Here is a 19,496-nt window from a genome sequence, read left to right as displayed (position 1 = left end):
GAGACGCGTATCTTTCGCGGAAAAAGGTAACGCGGGTCGCAGGCGCGACTTTCAGGCGGCTTTCAGCGAACGTTTCCAAACGAAGGCTTAGAGAAAGAGGAATATGGCATACCCTCTTTGGTATCGTGCCTGAAGAGACACGGAACAGTCGTGGATGGAAATACGAGACGGTAAAATGTGGAGAATTTCTTGTAGAACTTGATGCGTAAGTGTGAATAGTATGGATCTTGTACAAATTTTTAATTTCTGTTTTTTTTTTGTTTTGTTTTTTTTTAAGATAGTTCGAGTGTGGGGATTTCTAACTTGGGTGGTAATGTGGAATACTGTTGCTTTAGAAAAGTATAAGGTATGAAACTGCGAGAAAGTGTCCTTCGATTACACGTTTGTAATTTTAATTTCCTGTCCAACTATTTAACCCGATAATCTGGGCGATAGCAGTCAGTACAATCTTACCAGTACAATTCTAGTAGTAATTTATAAGTTCTAGTCATTGATGAGAGGAAGAGCAAATCAATTTACTAAAAAAATTAATTCGTTCTGCAATAATTATCCTCGAATAATCCAATAAAATAATTGTTAATAATTCAGTGACTTTAAAAAGAAGTCTTAGTGTTTTAATGTTAGTGTAATATTTTCCTCTATAGGTGCCCGTTTTAAAAAGAAACCTTATTCGCTCGTTTATAGGAAATTTATACCTGCGAACGAGGTCGAAACCGTTTTCAATTAACAAATTTATTTTATGCTCGAAGAAATGCGCTTAATGTTATACAAGCTACGCGCTGAACCCTCAAAAATTTTATCGTCCAGAATGAAATTACCAAACACCGAGGGATTTCCAGTAAACACGCGTGCGCCGATTTTCTTTTGACGGGCAGTAGTTACTTTTTGGTTGGGCATACCATTCGGAATCCTCGAATCGAAACGTCTGAAAACATTCGCGAGTGGAATTCGAGCGAGATCGTCGGTCGAGAAATTGTTCTCGAATTCAGCGCTATTTTGTTCGATTCTCGAGGAAATGTTTGTTCGATGGTCGTCGACCCCTCGGCGAGAAAATGCGTTTAATTCATACGAAAGTACGGCCCGTTGGCTTTTCATTCTGCACAAATCACCGCGCTCGAGGAACCCACTCGAAAGTTGTGCAAAAATAGAGGATGAACGTTGATGCATCGTCGGTGCGCGGAATCTTTTTCGAAACTTTCATGGCACGCTAGCGTGCCAACTGTATATTTTTGCCCAATATTTTCCTTTTTCTTTTGTTTTCCCTTTTTTTCTGTTTGTTTTTTTCTCGCGTGTCATTTTCTGGCAGCGGTCCCGAAATTTTTCTCTGATAACGAAAAACAAAAAAAAATAAAGAATTTAAAAAAAGAAGGACAACCGGTGTACCCAACAAAAGGACCAGCGCGTTTGTTTTCTCTACTTCCCTAGCAGCCGTCGCCGCCATAAATCACGCGAAATATCGCGGCGAAAATAATGCATAGTCCCGCTAGGACGTATAAACTCTCCTACGCGAGTGCAATTACGGTTATTGTGGGAGTCGTGCACAGCTGAGCGACAAACTGATACGCGTACTTTCTTGTATTACTTTCCTTCGTGACGCTTCGACGTTTCAGCGCTTTAGCAAATGGAAAACTTACGCCTCCTTTCGGTGATCACTTTTTCAACCTGACATTAAATTGTAGATGGACGTTTTTAGTTTATGGAATTTACGCAAAATAATGCAAAATAATGCAATTCGATTAAAATTTAAAAATAATAATAATGATGGCATTCAAAATTGGGTAGGTTCGAGGCTGTGTGAGTGCAAGAAAGAAACTCTTGATGACAAGTTTAGTATAATTATAGTTAAAGTTTGGAGTACACAAAAATGTTTAAAGAGAAATAGAATGACTGCAGATACCAAGGTGGTTTTCTCCAGATCATTAAGATACAATTACTCCCTAAGCATGCCAAGTTTCAGCGAAGTTCCATTGTTGAGTTCTCACGGACGCTAACCAGTTTCGAGAAAAACAGCGTCGGAGTTGGGCACCGCGACGCGATGCATACACGCGAGCAACCGTGTATAATGTAATAAAGTTCGCTCCTGAAATTCGGTAATTAGTTTAATCACATCACGTCCTGCGCTAAACGCAAGTAAGCAACACTAAAAAAGAAGGCGAGCCACGTTTGTGGCGAACCTCGAAACGAACGCGTCCGTCGGGCTCAGACTTTATCTGAGCGCGGTTGCAATTTAATTCCCGCAATTTCGCCAGTTTTCTCCTGTTTCAATTTAATAATTTGGGAACATACTTTTAACGCGTTCAGCTTGATGGAAATGCGGAGAGAAAAATTAATTTTCAAACGGGCGGAGTAGGGGAGCTTTTAACTCTTAGATTGAGTTTTCCTCAGGGAATGTTTTACTAGAAAGATGCAATAATGGATTGATGGCGGATAAGTAGCTTTACGTCGGAACGTTTGTGTACTTTTGTGAACTTTTGTAATTTAAGGTGCTATTGACAGAGTATTGGAGGTTCTTAGTGATTATTAATAGTAAGATCTTCATAATTTGGAATAGAAGCCAGAAATAGAATTCGAAGTGACGTGAATTCACGTCAGCGGTCGCGAATGTGTTAAACTCTGGATATTTATGCATTTAATACAAGTGTAAATGTACCAAAGTATAGTATATTGTCATCTCAAGTCTGACATAAAGGTAGAATGGGTCGAAGGGAACTCAGACCTACTCAAATCTATCTTTATCACATTCATTTGATTATCTTAATCTGACATGAAATACTATACTTCCAAAGTGGCTTTAAGTTTCCATCATCATCCATAACTCATTCGATTATCCCAAATCTGACATAACACACTGTGGATCAAAACTGACCTAGTCCTGCACTCGAATTAAATCTATATTCATTTCATCATCCCAACTGAAGACCAAGGGAAAAAAACTCATTATGTCCAAAAATTAAAGAATCGGTAAAATCGTGATTGTAGTTTACATAACTCCTAGGGGCATTAATAGTGGTTTAAAAATTCGGCAAAAATACATAGTTTGAAGTCTAATGTATCCAGTTTAAGAATCAGGTGAAAAAATAATCACGTCATTTCAAATTCTATTCCTGGTTATGAAAAAAATTATGAAAATCTTTTTATTTTATACGTTACATATTTACGACACTGATATTTTAAAATATATTTTGTAATTTTTATCTTCGCTCTAACGATACAAATTCGCGATGTCCAGCTTCAGAATGTTATTATTTTCGCCAGTACCCGGTATTACAAACGTAAAATACCTGCCGGTCGCGAATGCGTTAATCTGAAATAGTACGTATGTAATTGACTCAGGGCTACAATCAATGGAATCGAAACCATGGGTGCGTTTACCCCATCCGTGACAATCTATTTCCCACACTCTTTTGCTCCTTGCTCCTCTATATTCGGCCAAGTTCTCCCGTGAATTTATCGCGCGATCAATCTCGCCTTTTCGAAGATTTTATTAGCCTGGCCAGTCCGCAGACGGAACGGCAGTAAACGTTCTCGCGGAAAGATATGTCTACCCCTTTTGGCTTTCGCTGCTACAGCTACGGGTTGATAAACGTCTCGCCTTCGTTTCCCATTCGTCCTGTATCTTTTTCATCTACGCGCGGCCAGAAATTATTCTTATGAGAAACGCGAGCGCAGGGCATTCGTTAAGCGAGAGGAGCACGTACAGACGTTTTTACGATCGTCGAGCGCCGAAGACTTTCAAATTTACGGCCATCTTCGCGCCGAGTGCGACGTAATCCGATAAATTTTACGGTGGGCCGATTAATTACGATCGCCTAAGTTGACCGCGTTTACGCGACTCTAACGTTCCATCGAGGTCTGCTGGAGTTTACGACGCGGAAGATCGCGAAAGTGCAGGATGCCAATACTGTAAACGTCAAATCGTAGAATTTGAAACGAAGAGAAGAGTATCCAGAACAATGAGGGGTCTAAAGTCTCTAAAGGGTTTAATTTAATTGGTTTGTGGAAGACTAGGGAAGTATTTTTCTTTCATATTAGACAAGCATGGAATCTTGTAGGTCTACACCGAAGTCTTACAGAAATGTTGGCGTTGCTGACTTCCCAAGTAGGTCTACCTCTTTTGTTAATTTATGTCTACCTCGGGATTCTTGCGAAGTTTGAATTGTGTCCGCTGGGTTCCGAACAGTGTCTACTTCGATCGCTAAATTACATGTAGTTCGCGTCCCTCGTGACACTCTGGGAATCTCAGTTCGAAACTGGGTCTGGTTCGAGTGTCAGTTTGGGTATTTTTAGGCCACACGTTTGTTCTTTTTGCAGATATTAGGGGCGACTTACAACTAGAAGGTTGGAACCTTTCCTTTTTAATGTTTTATGAGAAACTGGAGGGCGTCGTTCATTCGAGTCTTTCTGTATGTACTACTACCTATTACGTGGTATCAAAATAAATTTTAATAATTCTGGAAAATTGGAGAATGACGTCGCTATAAAAATTTCTTATGCACCTTGCACCATTTACCTCTTTATTAGCCCAGGGATGGGCAAATTTTATATAAATAATGGATGACGAATAAAAAATACTGCACAGCTATTTAATCCATTGATCAATTTTTTAAAATAAGCTCCTTCAACACGAAATGTAATTTTATAATTCGCTATTTGATTGAACAAAGAATGTGTCAGAGGTTGTTCATCTGTTGTTGTTCGAAATTTTTGTCTAGATAAGAATTATGCCCATTTCTGACTGTTCACGTACGAACCGTGACTTTTAAAACGCACCTTTGCGTAGTGTTAATAAGCTTCTGGTGAAAGTACCAATTTATGCCTTTCTTCAGCTGTCTCCGGCTCCTTTTTGAACGTAAACCTTCTGGCTCCTTTGAAACGTTCCCAGAAAATCATGTCCGGAAGAGATGGTGACACGCAATCAGTCTGCGAAATATTTACCACTTCTTTAGTACTTCACGAACCGTCACATGTGGCCTGCAGGCTCGTTTCAGGCGTTGAAGTTACAATAAAAGAAAGGGAACCAAACGTGACTCGTCCTGCGTTTATGACTCGTCTTCGATAGATGGAGTGATTTAAATAACTTTCGTGCAGAAATTAAGTTACATAGTTGGACTAAAACTTAACGTTCTTCTTATTCATAAATTTGATAAAAACTAAAGAAATTGGAAATTATTTTACGGAAATATGTACAAGAGTCAATTGTTAAATATTAAATCAATAATGAGATCGTTAATTGTGCCAAGAAAATTTTCATTTGACATTGTAATATTTTAAGGTGAAGTTATGTATAGTTTGAAAGGCAGTATTGAAAATTAAAAAAAATGAACTTCGAAGACCCAAGTTTCAGACAGAGAAATATTCGATGCAAGGAATCCACTTGATTAAATCAATGACCAAAGAACATTCGAAGGATGGCTATTGATGGATGGTCTCCTGACCACGTGGCAATCACTATGGAGGGACAAAGAGACGAGCGCTAGAAGTACATGCAGTCAGCGGAAACTAGATTTTTTGCTGCCAAATTGATTTCCTGGGATTTTCTCCCAGGCTCCCAATCGGCTGGAGATGGATCGAGTGATTCCATTTGTTAAGACAGAACCATGTCTATTTAATGTGATTTATTATTTTCTGAGTTCCATACAGTAAATTCAAGTTTACATAACAAAATTACATACACTTTTTTAATTACATCTACATTTCCTGACACAGCCAGGATTTAAAAATCGCAAGTGCGGATAAGGAGATCCATTGTTCGTCGCAGATTTTCGTTTCGAACATGGTTCGTGAGGCCGCGATCATGAATTGCAAACACGATCGGTTGATGAAAGTAAAGTTTCCTCGCTGTTCGAAAGAGAAAGAGCCCATCTCGTGGGAAGCTCTAGAGATTATTCAACGAAGCTTCGTCAACGCCCCAGAAGAATTAAATGTTTCCTCGGAGAACAAAGGGTACGCCTATGTTCGCCGTGGATGAAACCTAGGAGCAGGGGAAGCTTAAAAAAGAATCTTTGGAAACCAGAATACGGAGTGCGTAATAGCGTCAAAGAGACTTTGGATAGAGTGACATATAATAACGTTGGCTTGATCGAAATTTAATGGAACGCTCCCTAAAGATATACGGGGTGATTTTGGTAACTGGGCCAGGCCTTGATTTAAGGCAGAAAAGGAGATGGAAATTTTAGGTGGGTTAATGTCCTGTATTTTTGTGTAGCTGTACTTCTTTCTTGAGTGCATCGGTACATTTGCCGAGTGCAATTGCACTTGGACGTTGTGCTACTTTAAGAAAGCTGAATTCGTCGAATCGGATCAGTTTTATTTTTCGTTTCTTTAATGTTTCAAAATTATATCTCAAAAACATTTAACAACTTGTGCAATTTGTTCATCAGGTAAAAGGAAAGGATACATTTGATCAGTGTGATGATTACCATGTGGCTCTAAGCACTGATCATTTCAAGTCCCATGATGCGTGAAAAATAATTAAATTCCATCTCTTTTATTGTTATAAATATACGATAAACTGACAAAAAAATTATAAATTCTTTATTAATGCCACATTCTTTCAATTTTTCACTTTTTCCTGTGACTCGAATAGGTTAAAAGGAAATTTAGAAGTTTAAACAAATAACGAAGTAATGGATATGTTTAAGTAACGTTCCAATAATAACTGATTGTTAAATATTTCCTAAAGCATTGATTTCTAGAAGCCATTTGAAAAGGAGTGCAATTGCACTTTGCAAATGCATTGATACATCTATGAAAAATATTTTGTTACGATAAAGTAAAAGTATTTGAAGACGTTGCAATTTTTGATCCACGAATCCATCTACGCATGTAACAGAGCGTGTCCCGCTACTAGATCCACCCTGTAGATGTGGAGAAACGACGGTTTCATCGAGCGAGGAGAATGAACAGCTTAATAACCGCTTTGATGTCGCAACCTTCGTCGCACGACACGTGAACCCTTGTGGACAGTGTAATTTCAGCGATTCGGTACGCGCCACGACACGACCCCTTATTTGTATAATTTATTTTGCAACAGGACATGCATAGCTAACTGGATATTTATGGGATAGGCAAGTGGACCACGCACGTTAAATACTCGCGTTAATAATTCCGTGCACGATCGTCGAATAGAACTGCATAGAATGCGCTAAGTTTCAAACGGTGGTAGACGAAATTGTGCTTGAATAATGGACAACAAATAAACCCTGCGTATTCCAATTTATTTTTGAATGAATATATTATCATTTAGATTTAACAATTAAATTTTGAATTCGTTGCGAGATGTTTCCATTCCGCGATGGAATCGAGGGATTTATGTTGAATATTTAAATAGAAACTTTGAACATGTTGACGGAGAGGGCGGAAGTCGTCAAATTTGTATTTAACACATTATGTATTGCAGGCAACAGAACAATATTAATGATTTGATTATTTTTTGTGCCTGAAATTTAATTATTTTATACATATATGTAAGATCACTATATCTTGCTTTGCAGTTTCGTTGTAGAAATAATAATTCCAGAGTACGATAAAAATGGAGCATAAGATACTTTAACTAACCTCTTCATAATCATATTAATGAAATAAATTAAAGGTGTCGATATCTGGGGTTAACGTAGCAATTAGGAGCACTTACCTTAATAGATAAAAATGCATCAATCACGTTGAAAATTGGATGGGTTAGAGGCTAAACGAGAGTAAAAAGAAACCAACGTGTCCCGAAGGTAAAGGAAGATTGTCTTCAAAGCTGATGCATAATTTGAGTATTTTTTTTTGCATCGAGTAATCGGAAAAAATGATTATCCTGTCGATGCTGCGAAGATCGTAACTAATCGAGGATTCATGGGAAGGAGAAGCGGACCGTGCACGTTAAATTCGCGGGTTAATAATTCTCTGCACGATCGTCGAATGGAACTGCATAGAATGTGTTAAATTTCATCGGCGTTCGGCCTAGAATTACTATGACTGCAATTTAGATAATCCTACGTGCACGTTAATATAGAGATCATTTTGAACGTTCGAATAATTTATGGTCTATGCATGATAGCCTTTGACAAAGCTTACTAGTTAAACGGAAAATGAATCGATTATTATACAGTATTGCCTGCGTAAAGTGTTGTAGAATTAGAACTATGAAAAGTCTTCTAATTAATACCTTCTAATTTACCTCCTGGAATGTTATTTTAAATTGTATCAAATTGTGCGTGGTGGGATGGAACGTTTTAAGTAAATTTCATTTGTTTTCAGATAAGCTATTTGAAAATGCAAAGATTTATGTACCGTTCCATTAAAAAACATGAAGGGCGGCATCCCTTAGGGACACCGTTTCATAAAAGGACCTCGCGACCCCTATAGAACCCACAAAAATTGTATACATAACTATAATAGTTTCTAGAAAAAACAACTGGTACACTTTATGTGGGCTAGCATATAAATTCTATTTACAATTTTTTTTTTTGTACTTGTACATTACAATTTATATTATTTGTAGGATTATACTAAAATTTATACTACATAGAGTACAGGCCAAAAGGGGAAAGATTCTTTGCAGAAACTTAATAGTTTGAGAATTATTTATTGTTTAGTACAGTAGTGCTCCATTTGTTAGGGTCTACGCAATTAGCTGTAAATTTAAATAAAAAAATTATATCCATCGCTCACGGCCACGCCTCTCCGCGATCGCGTCACGATTCCAGCTCTCGTTTCATCGATTTACGTTTATTATCAAAGAAATGTCAGAGAGTTCGGACGTGTCAACAAATATCCAGCGCGGGTATATATTGACGGGCTGTTTGTAACGATGCAGCAAAATGTTGACCGACCAGGATCCGATATTTTCCGTTTTGCGTTCACGCATCACAGTGGAACGCATTTCTGAAATTGAAATATTGTAACAAATATTAAACGCTGAATTTATATTCGGGAAAAAAACTGGAAAATATTTATTAGCGATTCGTGTTTACACAGCAGATTATCGGAATTTAACTTTCATTTTATTTTGATTAAACTGTAATTCTCAAATTTTATTTTCGTTGTATTTGTTCGACACATTGTATTATTGAGTTTGTCACTTTCGATGGACACTTTTCTTTAAAGAATCGGATACGATGTGATTTGATATAAAGAATATAGTCATCTACGTTTTTCTACACTAGCAATTTTATTTTGCGCTTCCATTTGGATTTTAAACCGGCCTCCATCTTGGCCTAAGGTATCAAATCCTCGTTACTAATAAATAACGAGATGCAGCAGATGTGTCGCTATAAATATACTTTGAAAAAAAGCATAATCTGTTTTAATCCCACTCGAGTTGAACGATTAAGTAAGAATAATTTGGCCGGGTGCACCGTGGAGATAAATTAATCTTTGCATTTGTTGTTTTTCCAGCCTACAAAGCTGAACGTTTACAAAAACGACGCAGAGAGCTGGGACTACACGACGCCGGCGCTTGGTGAGTTTCCACCCCTGTTTCTTACCCTTCTCTATCGCTCCATTTCTTGATTTTTATATCTGTTATTTTTCTTTTGTTCTTCACATCGATGTTACATCGAGGAGCGTACCCGTACACGACACGTTTCCCTCTCAGAGATGGGCAAAATTTTATTCGAACGATAGACGACGAATAGGAACACTTCAGCGACTTATTAGCGATATTTATTCAAGCGAATAGTAACAGGGATTTGTTCTGATTTGTTCAACGTGACATTTTATTCTATAATTCATATTCATACTTGAAAAAAAAAAATGGACACAAAGTTGCATATCTGTTACTCGTTTTTCGTTATAAATCTACGATAATTTAGTTTCAAGTAATCCATCATTTATTCGAACTTAAAATCTTCTGTTTAAAGTCATTTAGAGTCGCGTGCATTTAATACTTTTGGAATTTTAGAATATATATCCTAAAAGTAATTATTAATTCTTCGGAGCAATTATACAAATCCGAGTCACTCTCGATCATCTTCGGGCTTCTCAATTAATACACAAAATCTATGAAAGTAAAAGGGAAGTGAGATTATACATTATATTTCATTTTTCAAACACCTTCTCCTCCAAGAATCTCTTTTCAAAATTAAAACGCCTTTACGTATTATTCACAACAATTAAGAAACCTGAAGCAGATGAAATGTTATCCATCGAATTAACAAAATTCATACGCTAGCTTCGAACAACCACCAATTACATTCTACATACTTCCATATTCTGTCACAGTTGCGAAAAGACTCCAAACAAATAAACGAAATAACAATAACCCTGTGGCACAGGTATTCACAGTTCCCAGACAAAAATTCCCAATATTGAGCCATATGAGCCAGTTTACCATTCGCGGACGATACACCATGATTCCCCCGAAGAATAAATAAATTTTGCCCATCTCTGTTCCCCGCTCGACTGTTCAGCCATTGGCGTCACGTACAGGGTCTGCTGCGTGCACGAAATCTCACTCGACGCACCCCCTACGAGGATCGTTCCCTTTCGCGCCCTGTGCTCGTCTCGCGGCCGTTCCTCCTAATTTTACGGCTTTTCAAGCGGCCTCTTTTTTCCTGCCTGCGTCTTCTTGGCCGTCGGAGGAGACGTTAATTGGATAAAACGTAGCACGAACGCGGGCTTGGAGGGTTTCCGTAAAATGCATCCCTCGTTAAGCTCGTGTACGCGTCGCCGTCGGGGCGCGCGTACGCGGAAACGTCGGGAGCGTCGATCGGACCGCGATAAGAGTCGTTTTAAATTTCCAGAAAAATGGACGCGACGAGTTCGCTCCGTGGAACGTGGCTCGATTTGAATTTCTGATGTCATTTAACGCCACGGACGATCGGTGTGAAAAGAGTTCCGCGTAAATTCGAGACGTTCCTCGGCTCTGTTGAATTCAGAAGCGTGTTATTTAATAGAAAAACTGCGAGGGCAAAGTTTATTTTTAATATGTAAAGGCGACGTTAGCGCCACTTTCTTTCGTTTAATGTGGGAAAGATGAGAATAATAATGGATTGGTGTAAACTTGGTCGATCTTTTTTGTTGAATTAGGCAGCTTGGTTTTTTCATTAAAATTGTACGAGTGGAAAATTTATTTTAATGCATAAGAACGTAGTTAGAATTCGCTTCACTTCTTTATTCAACGGCTAGACGAAAGAGATGAACAAAGTCCCGGTTGTTATTCTTTTTTATTAAGAATAATATGAAATGAAAATTTGAAGGTTAAAATCATTATTTTGGTGCATAGAATATCAAATCAAATTTACTGGATTAATATAATTGATATTTAATATTCCTGTGGGAGTTATGGTCTCGAACAACCTACTATTTATTTTACGTTTTGAGTCTTTGTTACTCCCATTTTCAAAAACCAAGTGGAAAGTATAGTTGTCTTTTCTAAATTAATTTTAGTCAATACCTTTTATAAAGTAACTCTACTAAAGGTTTCCTATGCGTTCGTTTTATTAATGAATTGTAATAACTGTCTTTTATAACTGGATTTGATTGAACATCTTTTTTTAACGAATTTGACTTAACGTCTTTTAAAACGAAATCTCATAACTGTCTGTTATAACTGGGCTTGAGTGAATATCTCTCATAAATGAATTTTAGTTAACGTCTTTTATAAACGAATTCTTTCATAGATGAATCATAGACAACGTATTCACGATCTAATTTAAGTAAATGTCTCTCACTTGTCAATTTAACAAACTCCATCGGACCGTTGCCATGTTCTTGAAAGTCACTCCACACCAAAGAATTGAAACATGAAATAAATACTAGTTCATTCGAGGCTGGAAAATTCCCCAGATAAATCTAGCACTCCTTTCTCTTCGTCAAACAAAATTGCATCGGAATTGATTCGGAACGTTTCCAACGCCTTCGAATAAACTCTCAGCGTATCACGCGTTTGAGTAATTTTATTTTTCATCCTCGTTGACATAGAATTCTGTTCGTTCTAGTACCAATCGCGGAGTAATCGAACGCGGGGGGCGGGAGGGGTCGATCCGCGTCGAGAATCGTTTTAAAAGAAACATGAACACGAGGAACGCCCGTCCATAGAGAACAGTTCGATTCACGTCGCCAATGTCGCACAACGACGCGCGAAAAACGTCCTAAATACGAGGCCGTTCCGTAAGCGTCGCGAGAATTTTATTTTTCGAATTACTTTCCAATCGACGTCCCTTTCGTCGCGGAGGCCAACGACGGGGAACGATTCTGGTGCGTCGACGCGAATCATTCTCAGCGCGTTCGCTACTCGCATCGATTCGTCGCGTGTTACAATTCGACAAACGAACCAAACAATTCACGCAACCAGACACCTAGCTGCGCGCCAAAATTCTATTCGCAGCACGACGAAAATAATTGACTGAATTCAGGGAAAATCGCGATTGGCAGATATTCAGTAGTTTCTTTTAGGAATTTCATTTATGGTAGAACCGTGGGAGTAGTTTGTAGGAATTATGATTCAAAAGGATTTTCGAAGGAGGCTTCAGGATTTTGTTGTTTAATAAATCGAGTGGATTATATTTGATTCGTGTGATTTTTATAATTTATCGTATCTGTGCAATATGTTTAGATTAATGTCGACGCTGGCAGGTGTACTTTGTTACTCCAAAATAAAATCCTGAAGCTTCCTATAGTAATTATGTTTTCTGTTACGATGCTAGTCTTAATAGCGAAATATGATCGATGAAAAATGTAAGAGTAAGAGAAATAACAGTCAAGTAAAACTTTTCTATACAATTCCAGCTAATATTAATTTGATAATACTTGAAAAAGAGTACGTTTTGTTCAAATGAATTTTTACGCACTAGCATTAATTCCAATCGATATTTAATATTCTTTAGAACTCGTTATCGAAAACTATTGTATCAAATTTTACGAGTTAGATCGAGCAATTTTAATTACTTCACACTTTAGAAAGAAACACTCCGGGAAATTCACTATCGCATTTCTCTAAACGGTAAAAAAATATTCCCTGAATTTTCCAGCGCGCAATATAAATTCATAGTGAATAAAAACACGCACACAATTTTTAATTTTCTACCAAGAATATTACTCTCGTCATGGATCTAAAAAACTCTGAAACGAAACGTGGAGAATTAAAAATTAAAATCTACATCCCACACACGTGCACCCAATGCATTGAAAACTTCCAAAAATATTTCTCGTTCGTTAATGGTATACATTATACGAATAGGGCAAACACAAGTATACTCCTTGTGCGTTTTCTACCCCCAAAAATGAAAGAAATTACTGAATACGCTGTTTTCGCTGAAACGGTTTAATTGCTTCTGTCGGGGCTACGAATAAATTCTCGTCCAGCGTGTGCATCGTTTTGATGCTCGGATAGGAAGCGACACGGGAGGCCCACGCTTCGACGGAAACACCGTGCTCAACAATTCCGCGGCGAGCCTGTGAAACCTATGGCAAAAATGAAAAAAATGACTCGTGATATCAACGCGCGCGATCCATTCCAGCGTGCGATAAAGGCGTTTGATAGCGGTTCGCGGTGACATTTTATTCGTTTCCGTCGCGGCCGATTTGCCCTGTTGGGTGGCTCCTGCACGTCGATGGAATCGCGTTTCGCCCTGCCGCGTGAATTAACGTTTCCCGCGCGCCGGCGAGAAATTTTCTTTTGACCCAGTTCGAATTTCGCACGCAGCTGGCGAACGTTCTGCCTCCTGGCCCCCTCCGCGGTGAATCCCAGTTTTCAAACTGATTTTCTACGGAGCGAATCCGCACGCGACTTTTCGCGCTCGTTACGTCCGAACGATGCTGACGTTGCCTCGGCGTCCGAAAGTCTCGAGAACACCTATCATTCAAGAGGCAACTTTGGTGCGGCGTTTCCCGAACGATTTTTCCACGAAACACTTCTCATCTTACATATTCATTACATAACAGATTAAATGATATGAGATTAAGACGGAGAAATGGACGTCGTACACGGAATACCGCTTGGGGTGGGGAAATTCAAAATAAAACCTAGAACTAAAAGATTTGACGAGATAAGTGTAACGTTACGGGTTGTAATATTGTATAGCTTGTCTAGGAATCTTCCGTGGTGTACATTTTTCATTCCTGAAGAGCACTGAATATTCCTTGGTGTGGAAAAATTCAAATGAAACTTAGAATTATTAAAGATTATTTGACGAGATAAATGTAATAGGTTGTTGGACATGTACTCAATTTAAAATTAGGTTACGTGTTCTTTTTTTTCCATTTCTCAAGAGCACGTCTTAAAGAGGAATAAATCATACCTCATCAGTCTTCATATTTAGTCTGATCGCAGGTGATCAATGCTAACTAATTAAAAAACACGTACATTGGTTATAAAATTAGATGAATATTGATGCTGTATTTTACACAAGAAAAACTATATACACATGCGTCAACATTATATGCGTTAAAATCTACTTAAAGTCTCTTTACAAATGACATCCACCTGTTCTATATAATTCACCGTAACATACTCGCAGATACCAAAGAGGTGTACCCCCCTAATTCACAAAATTCATACAATTTTTTTCATTTCTCCTTGCATCATTCAAGACAGTACTGCATTAATTTATTTCTGATTGCACATTTTTCTTCCTCGAGCTCTCGCGAACCTGCCCCCTTTTCGAGTGTCAGTACACATACACACCCAAGCATACCGAACAGTTACTCTCTTTCTGCTTACGGGAAGAAAGGCCTTAATTAACGTACCCATGTAATTTAAAATAATTGGGGCTTCATACATGAAAAAGCTCGAGGTTTTCTATGAATGCACTTTCCGAGGAAATTCGGTTCCTCGGCGCGACTTTTGCCCAGAGCAAATTGTACTTTAATAATTAGTCGCATAATTCTGTACGTGATATCCTCGTGGAGGAACGACCGCTATCGTTGCTAGGGGAGCCTCTTCCACGGAGTCAGGTGTCACCGATTCATCTATTTCAATGAGATGAGCTTTAGTGCACGGCGCACTACGGTATCTGTTACAGATGTAGGGTGATGTTATTAGGTCTTTGTGTAGCAGGTGCAAGGGTACAAGCGTAACGATGCTTCGTCTGAAGATAATTAGAACTGTTATGCCAGGTTACGACTCGCGATCTCTCACGATATGATCTAGGATCTCTCATGTTGCGAAGGCATTGTATTCCCCGTTGTCCTATCTTGAGCGTGCCCCAATAATCTGGCCTGCCGTATCCGAGCATTGTAGTTCACTGGGACGAGTACAACCGTATGGTTCTATGAATGCTTGCTTATTGACTTGAGTTTGATCTTTGTCTAGAAGGGATTTTAATTACCGAGCATTCATGGACGAGTTCGATGTTAATCCCCTGACGATGAAAGGAGTCGTTGCTGTCTTGGAATTTCAATTTACGATTAGTAATCCTATTGAATTGTTAATAACTGTGTTAGGTAGGTTCCAGATAGGGATGGTTGGTATTATTTATAATTGTCCTTGGGATCTGGTGGAAAGTTTTGTAATTGGAACACTGTGATAAACATCTAGGCTGATTTGTTATTCATTTAAAAAATGGTAAACCTAATTATACTGTACTATAAGAAATAATCTATCTTATATTCCATGGAATGAATATTAGAGTAATTTCTCATCATACAAGCTATTTATTTTACACAAACCTATTATTATTTATTTATACCCACTACTTTAGCTATAAATACCCATTATTTATACCCACTATTTTCTGCAATAATACATTCTAATCTAAATTGAATGAATAGAATGCACTGATTCGAATGCCAAAATTGGTTAAACTGCATAATTTGATCATAAAATAATCATATTCGAACGTCGAAGTAAAAGACTCAGGTTTTAAGGTATCCGAGAGTTCCCTATTAATTTTCCCTGGAACGTTTAAAAGTTAGGAAGCGTCAGCGAGGGAATAGACAAGATTTCAAACCTGATTTCAATCCCTTAATGAGGTATTCAACGAGTGACTTCGTCGGAACATAATGCTCGCGTTCAAGTACCCGTAATCATCTTATCATCCGTTGCAGCTCAAACGTCTCGGTAATTCATGATTAGCAGTCCACGGCTGTCTATCCAGGTGCATCCACATTACGTTCGATAAACAGTCCTATCCCAGAACATTTGAAAATACAATTTAGTAACATGGTGTTTGACAATTCTTTAGTTGTTTGGGTTGAGGTGTCCATAATTACCATCCTGATCCTTCGTGCTCTGCAATGATCACTTATCTGCCCAAATATAGCCGTCAAGATTCGCTGAGAACTATAACGCCCTGTATCGTTTGAATTATTTTTAGACAAGCATGGTCTAACAATATTAGCATAGTCAACAAATATTATTTTAGCAATATGTATAATATTATTTAGCAAGTATTTTTTCTTCATTAGATTAATATTTGCCCTTTACTGTTTTATTAAGGAGCAAAATGTTTAAAATACATTTGTATTTCAATTGAAACGTATTTTAAATTATATAGTTTTCTCTATTCTTTTCTTTCTAGGTAATTTCTTGTTTCTGCTTACAGTTAAATACCACAGGTCTATGAACGAAGCGAATATCAAGTTGATTCCATGACTAAGTCCCCGCGTAATTTATTTTCAATACCAACACGCTAATCATCAGCAAACCTCTTCGTACACAACATCTCCCTCAAGCCTCCAAAAAATTGCTTTCCACAATACGACACACCACGCCGTCTCAAACAACCTACATCTTCATTTGCATAACCCTATTACCACAACAATTTAGAATCGACAAATGCGTCGCGTGCTCAAAATGTTAACAACCACCGCTGGAATACATCCACAGCGAAGTTAACGAGCAATTATCTCGACATGTGTTGCGCTGACGGTCCTCGATCCGCAAACTTCCTTGTCAGACTTCGCCAAACGAATGCCAACCAACGCTACAGGAACATTATGCAACAGACTTCCTTAAAGATCGAACGTCGTTAGAATTCGCGCTCAGGAGAGAAACGCGCGTTAATTCCGTCGCGTTCCACGGTCGTTAAATCGCGTTTGCTACCTGTCCTGTGTCCTCGCAGGCAGCGGACGAAATTAATTCGAGCGCACGCGGTTCCTCGAAGTTAAACGATTCAAAGCAATTAAACGGCTAACAAACACCGCGAGCAACGGGGAAACGATCCCGCGAATCGCGTGCCAGGTACGGAGCATTCGAGATGCGCGACTCTCCTTGCAAACGACAATCAGGCAACGGAACTCGAGAAATTCGGTCCAATTACAACGACGATCTGACGTCGTGTCACTCACAGCCTTCGCAAGCGTTCGCGAATACACGAAAATCTTGAGCCGCGTTCGATGACGGATTTTCCCTTCCGTTAATTGACGTCGCTGGGTTTTAGAGAAGAATCTGCTTTGAACTCTCGGGGTACGATTGATTTTTATTTTTGTCTTGGGGGGTGAAGAAAGGGTTGGTGAAGCTGAAAAAGTCGCGTAGTTGTAGGACTTTGATTTTTGAACGATCTGAAAAATGTTGGAATATTTTTTTATTGGCTGATATTTATGTTCGAGCGGTGAAATCTACCCTTAAATCTGTAGGAGAGGTATTCTGGAGCCTCGCAACTTTTTCTAGTTCATAGGACCAGCTACCGTTGCATTTAATAATAATAAAATTGACAAGGAACATCATTTAATTATGACACTCTGGTTTTTGTACAATATTGCATATGTTAGAGAGTTTGATCAACTTAGAAGCGTTATAAGGTAATAATTTATAATATAATCAACTATTACGCATATGAAAGGATGACATTGTGTATAAGTAATGTAAATGATATTTTAAAATAAAATATAGGAAGTTTATATTTTTATAACACTCAATAGGCATATAAAATACTCAAATTTATTGCACAATATACTCGGCTAGATTAAACTAGCTTCGCAAAGTAAAATTGAACAAATCAGTGTTTAAAAAAATGTTAAAACCCTCTCTTCCTAACGGTACTTTCTAACTGTTCCAAAAAAAAAAAAAAAAAAAAATGTTCTTCGTAAAATTTGCTGATCGACAATCCTCGGATGTTCGGAACGCCACGATCGCGGTTCGTTGGCTGTGTAGCTGCGATTCTTCCCAAGTTTTTCAACGGATTATAGGAAAACTTTTGGAATCTATTACACTACTCCTTAAAAGCACCGACCGCTTCGAGGTAAAAAGAAACTTTTAATACGTGGCTAACTGGGTAGCTGGTTCGTCGATGCTGATATTCGGCTCCTCGTGCTGGCCGTTAAAGTTCCGGGGGAAGGTTCGATAAAATTTCGCGTGCATCGGTATTAAAATAGCACCTTCGACGTTCCTTCGAAGTCACGTTCGAGTGGAGCGATTGTGGAGAAAAATTTTGCGAGCGAAACGAATCGAGTTTATTCGTTTAATTGGCTGCAGATAACTGGACTGGTTATGTAGGAGTTCAGCTGCCTTCGGGAACGTCTACAGCCTTCGAGAATTGAATAAACAACGTGGGTAGTCAGTACGAGCATTGTTATTTGGAATAATATACGTTTCGACGTTTGGTTTAGGTTTTCTTCGGCGAAGAAAAATATATTCTGGAATAATATTCAAGGGAATAGGCAAGGATAAAGTCAAGTTACATATAAATCGTGAGGTTCAAGTCCACTCATCCGTGTTTATATACTTAAAGTATAATAAGCTATGTGATTTGAATATTTGTTATAATCTAGAACAATATTCACGAGGATACACAATAATAGAGTCTACTTACGTATAAATCGTGACGTCGAAATCTACTCATCTATGTTTATTTGTTTAAAGTAGATATAATTATCTATGCGATTCGAATATCTTCTTTGTCAAGTTAATTTTCGTACAATACAATTTTTTGAGTTAGCATAGAAGATTAGGGGCTCCGTAGCATGCATTCTAATGGCAACGCGCGTTCATGGGGAAGTTGATTTCTGATAGACGAGTTTAACTTCAACAGATTTAGCACTTCGAATACAATTCTCTTAGAATTGTTGGCACCGAAATTGGCTCATCGTAATCTCCCGCTCTACGAGCGAAATTCTTCGGCCGTGTACTGCATCGAATTCTCAACAGCAAAACTCAACGCGATAATTATTCGCGGCTCGAACCTCGCCAGGGAATTTTAATTGTTGAGGGGTCTCCTCGCTTCGGAGAAATGGGTCATCTTTGAACATTTTTCCGAGGGAGAGTACAAGCTGAATCCTTCTCAAATTTTTTACGTGGATTCACTCATTGCTTAACGAATCTTCAAAATTTTCTTTGCTAAAAAATCAGTTTGTAGACTTTCGTTTCTAGTCTTGCACTTATCCAGTCTTTACTGTACTTCTATTCTCTACATTTCCCTATGTAGAGTAAACTTGCATAAGATTTTCATCCATCTCACAGTGTTATACGTTCCTCCATCTAATTTTTAATTTTCTGTACCTAACTTTTATACTTCGTAAACGTTCATACACCTCCACGTTTTCTGATTAGATTTTTCGAGTCCCCGGAACGAAGTGTCTTCAATTTCGAGACCGAGCGGTCAGCTAATGGATTTGCATTCTCTGCCTCC

General features: G+C 38.3%; 1 protein-coding gene across 2 annotated transcripts in view; it reads left to right on the top strand.

Moving 5' to 3' along the window:
* The window catches only part of LOC128883500 (heterogeneous nuclear ribonucleoprotein L), a 208,864-nt gene that overhangs the window by 128,138 nt on the left and 61,230 nt on the right, over nucleotides 1-19,496 (top strand). For both annotated transcript variants that reach the window (XM_054135935.1, XM_054135927.1), the window contains exon 6: nucleotides 9,385-9,448. In XM_054135935.1, coding sequence (XP_053991910.1) covers nucleotides 9,385-9,448 — 64 coding nt within the window. The remainder of the gene's footprint in view (nucleotides 1-9,384; nucleotides 9,449-19,496) is intronic.

The sequence above is a fragment of the Hylaeus volcanicus genome, chromosome 1 (assembly GCF_026283585.1).
Source record: "Hylaeus volcanicus isolate JK05 chromosome 1, UHH_iyHylVolc1.0_haploid, whole genome shotgun sequence".
Taxonomy (NCBI): domain Eukaryota; kingdom Metazoa; phylum Arthropoda; class Insecta; order Hymenoptera; family Colletidae; genus Hylaeus; species Hylaeus volcanicus.
Note: the sequence above shows the minus strand (reverse complement) of the source record. Positions and strands in the feature narration are given on the sequence as shown.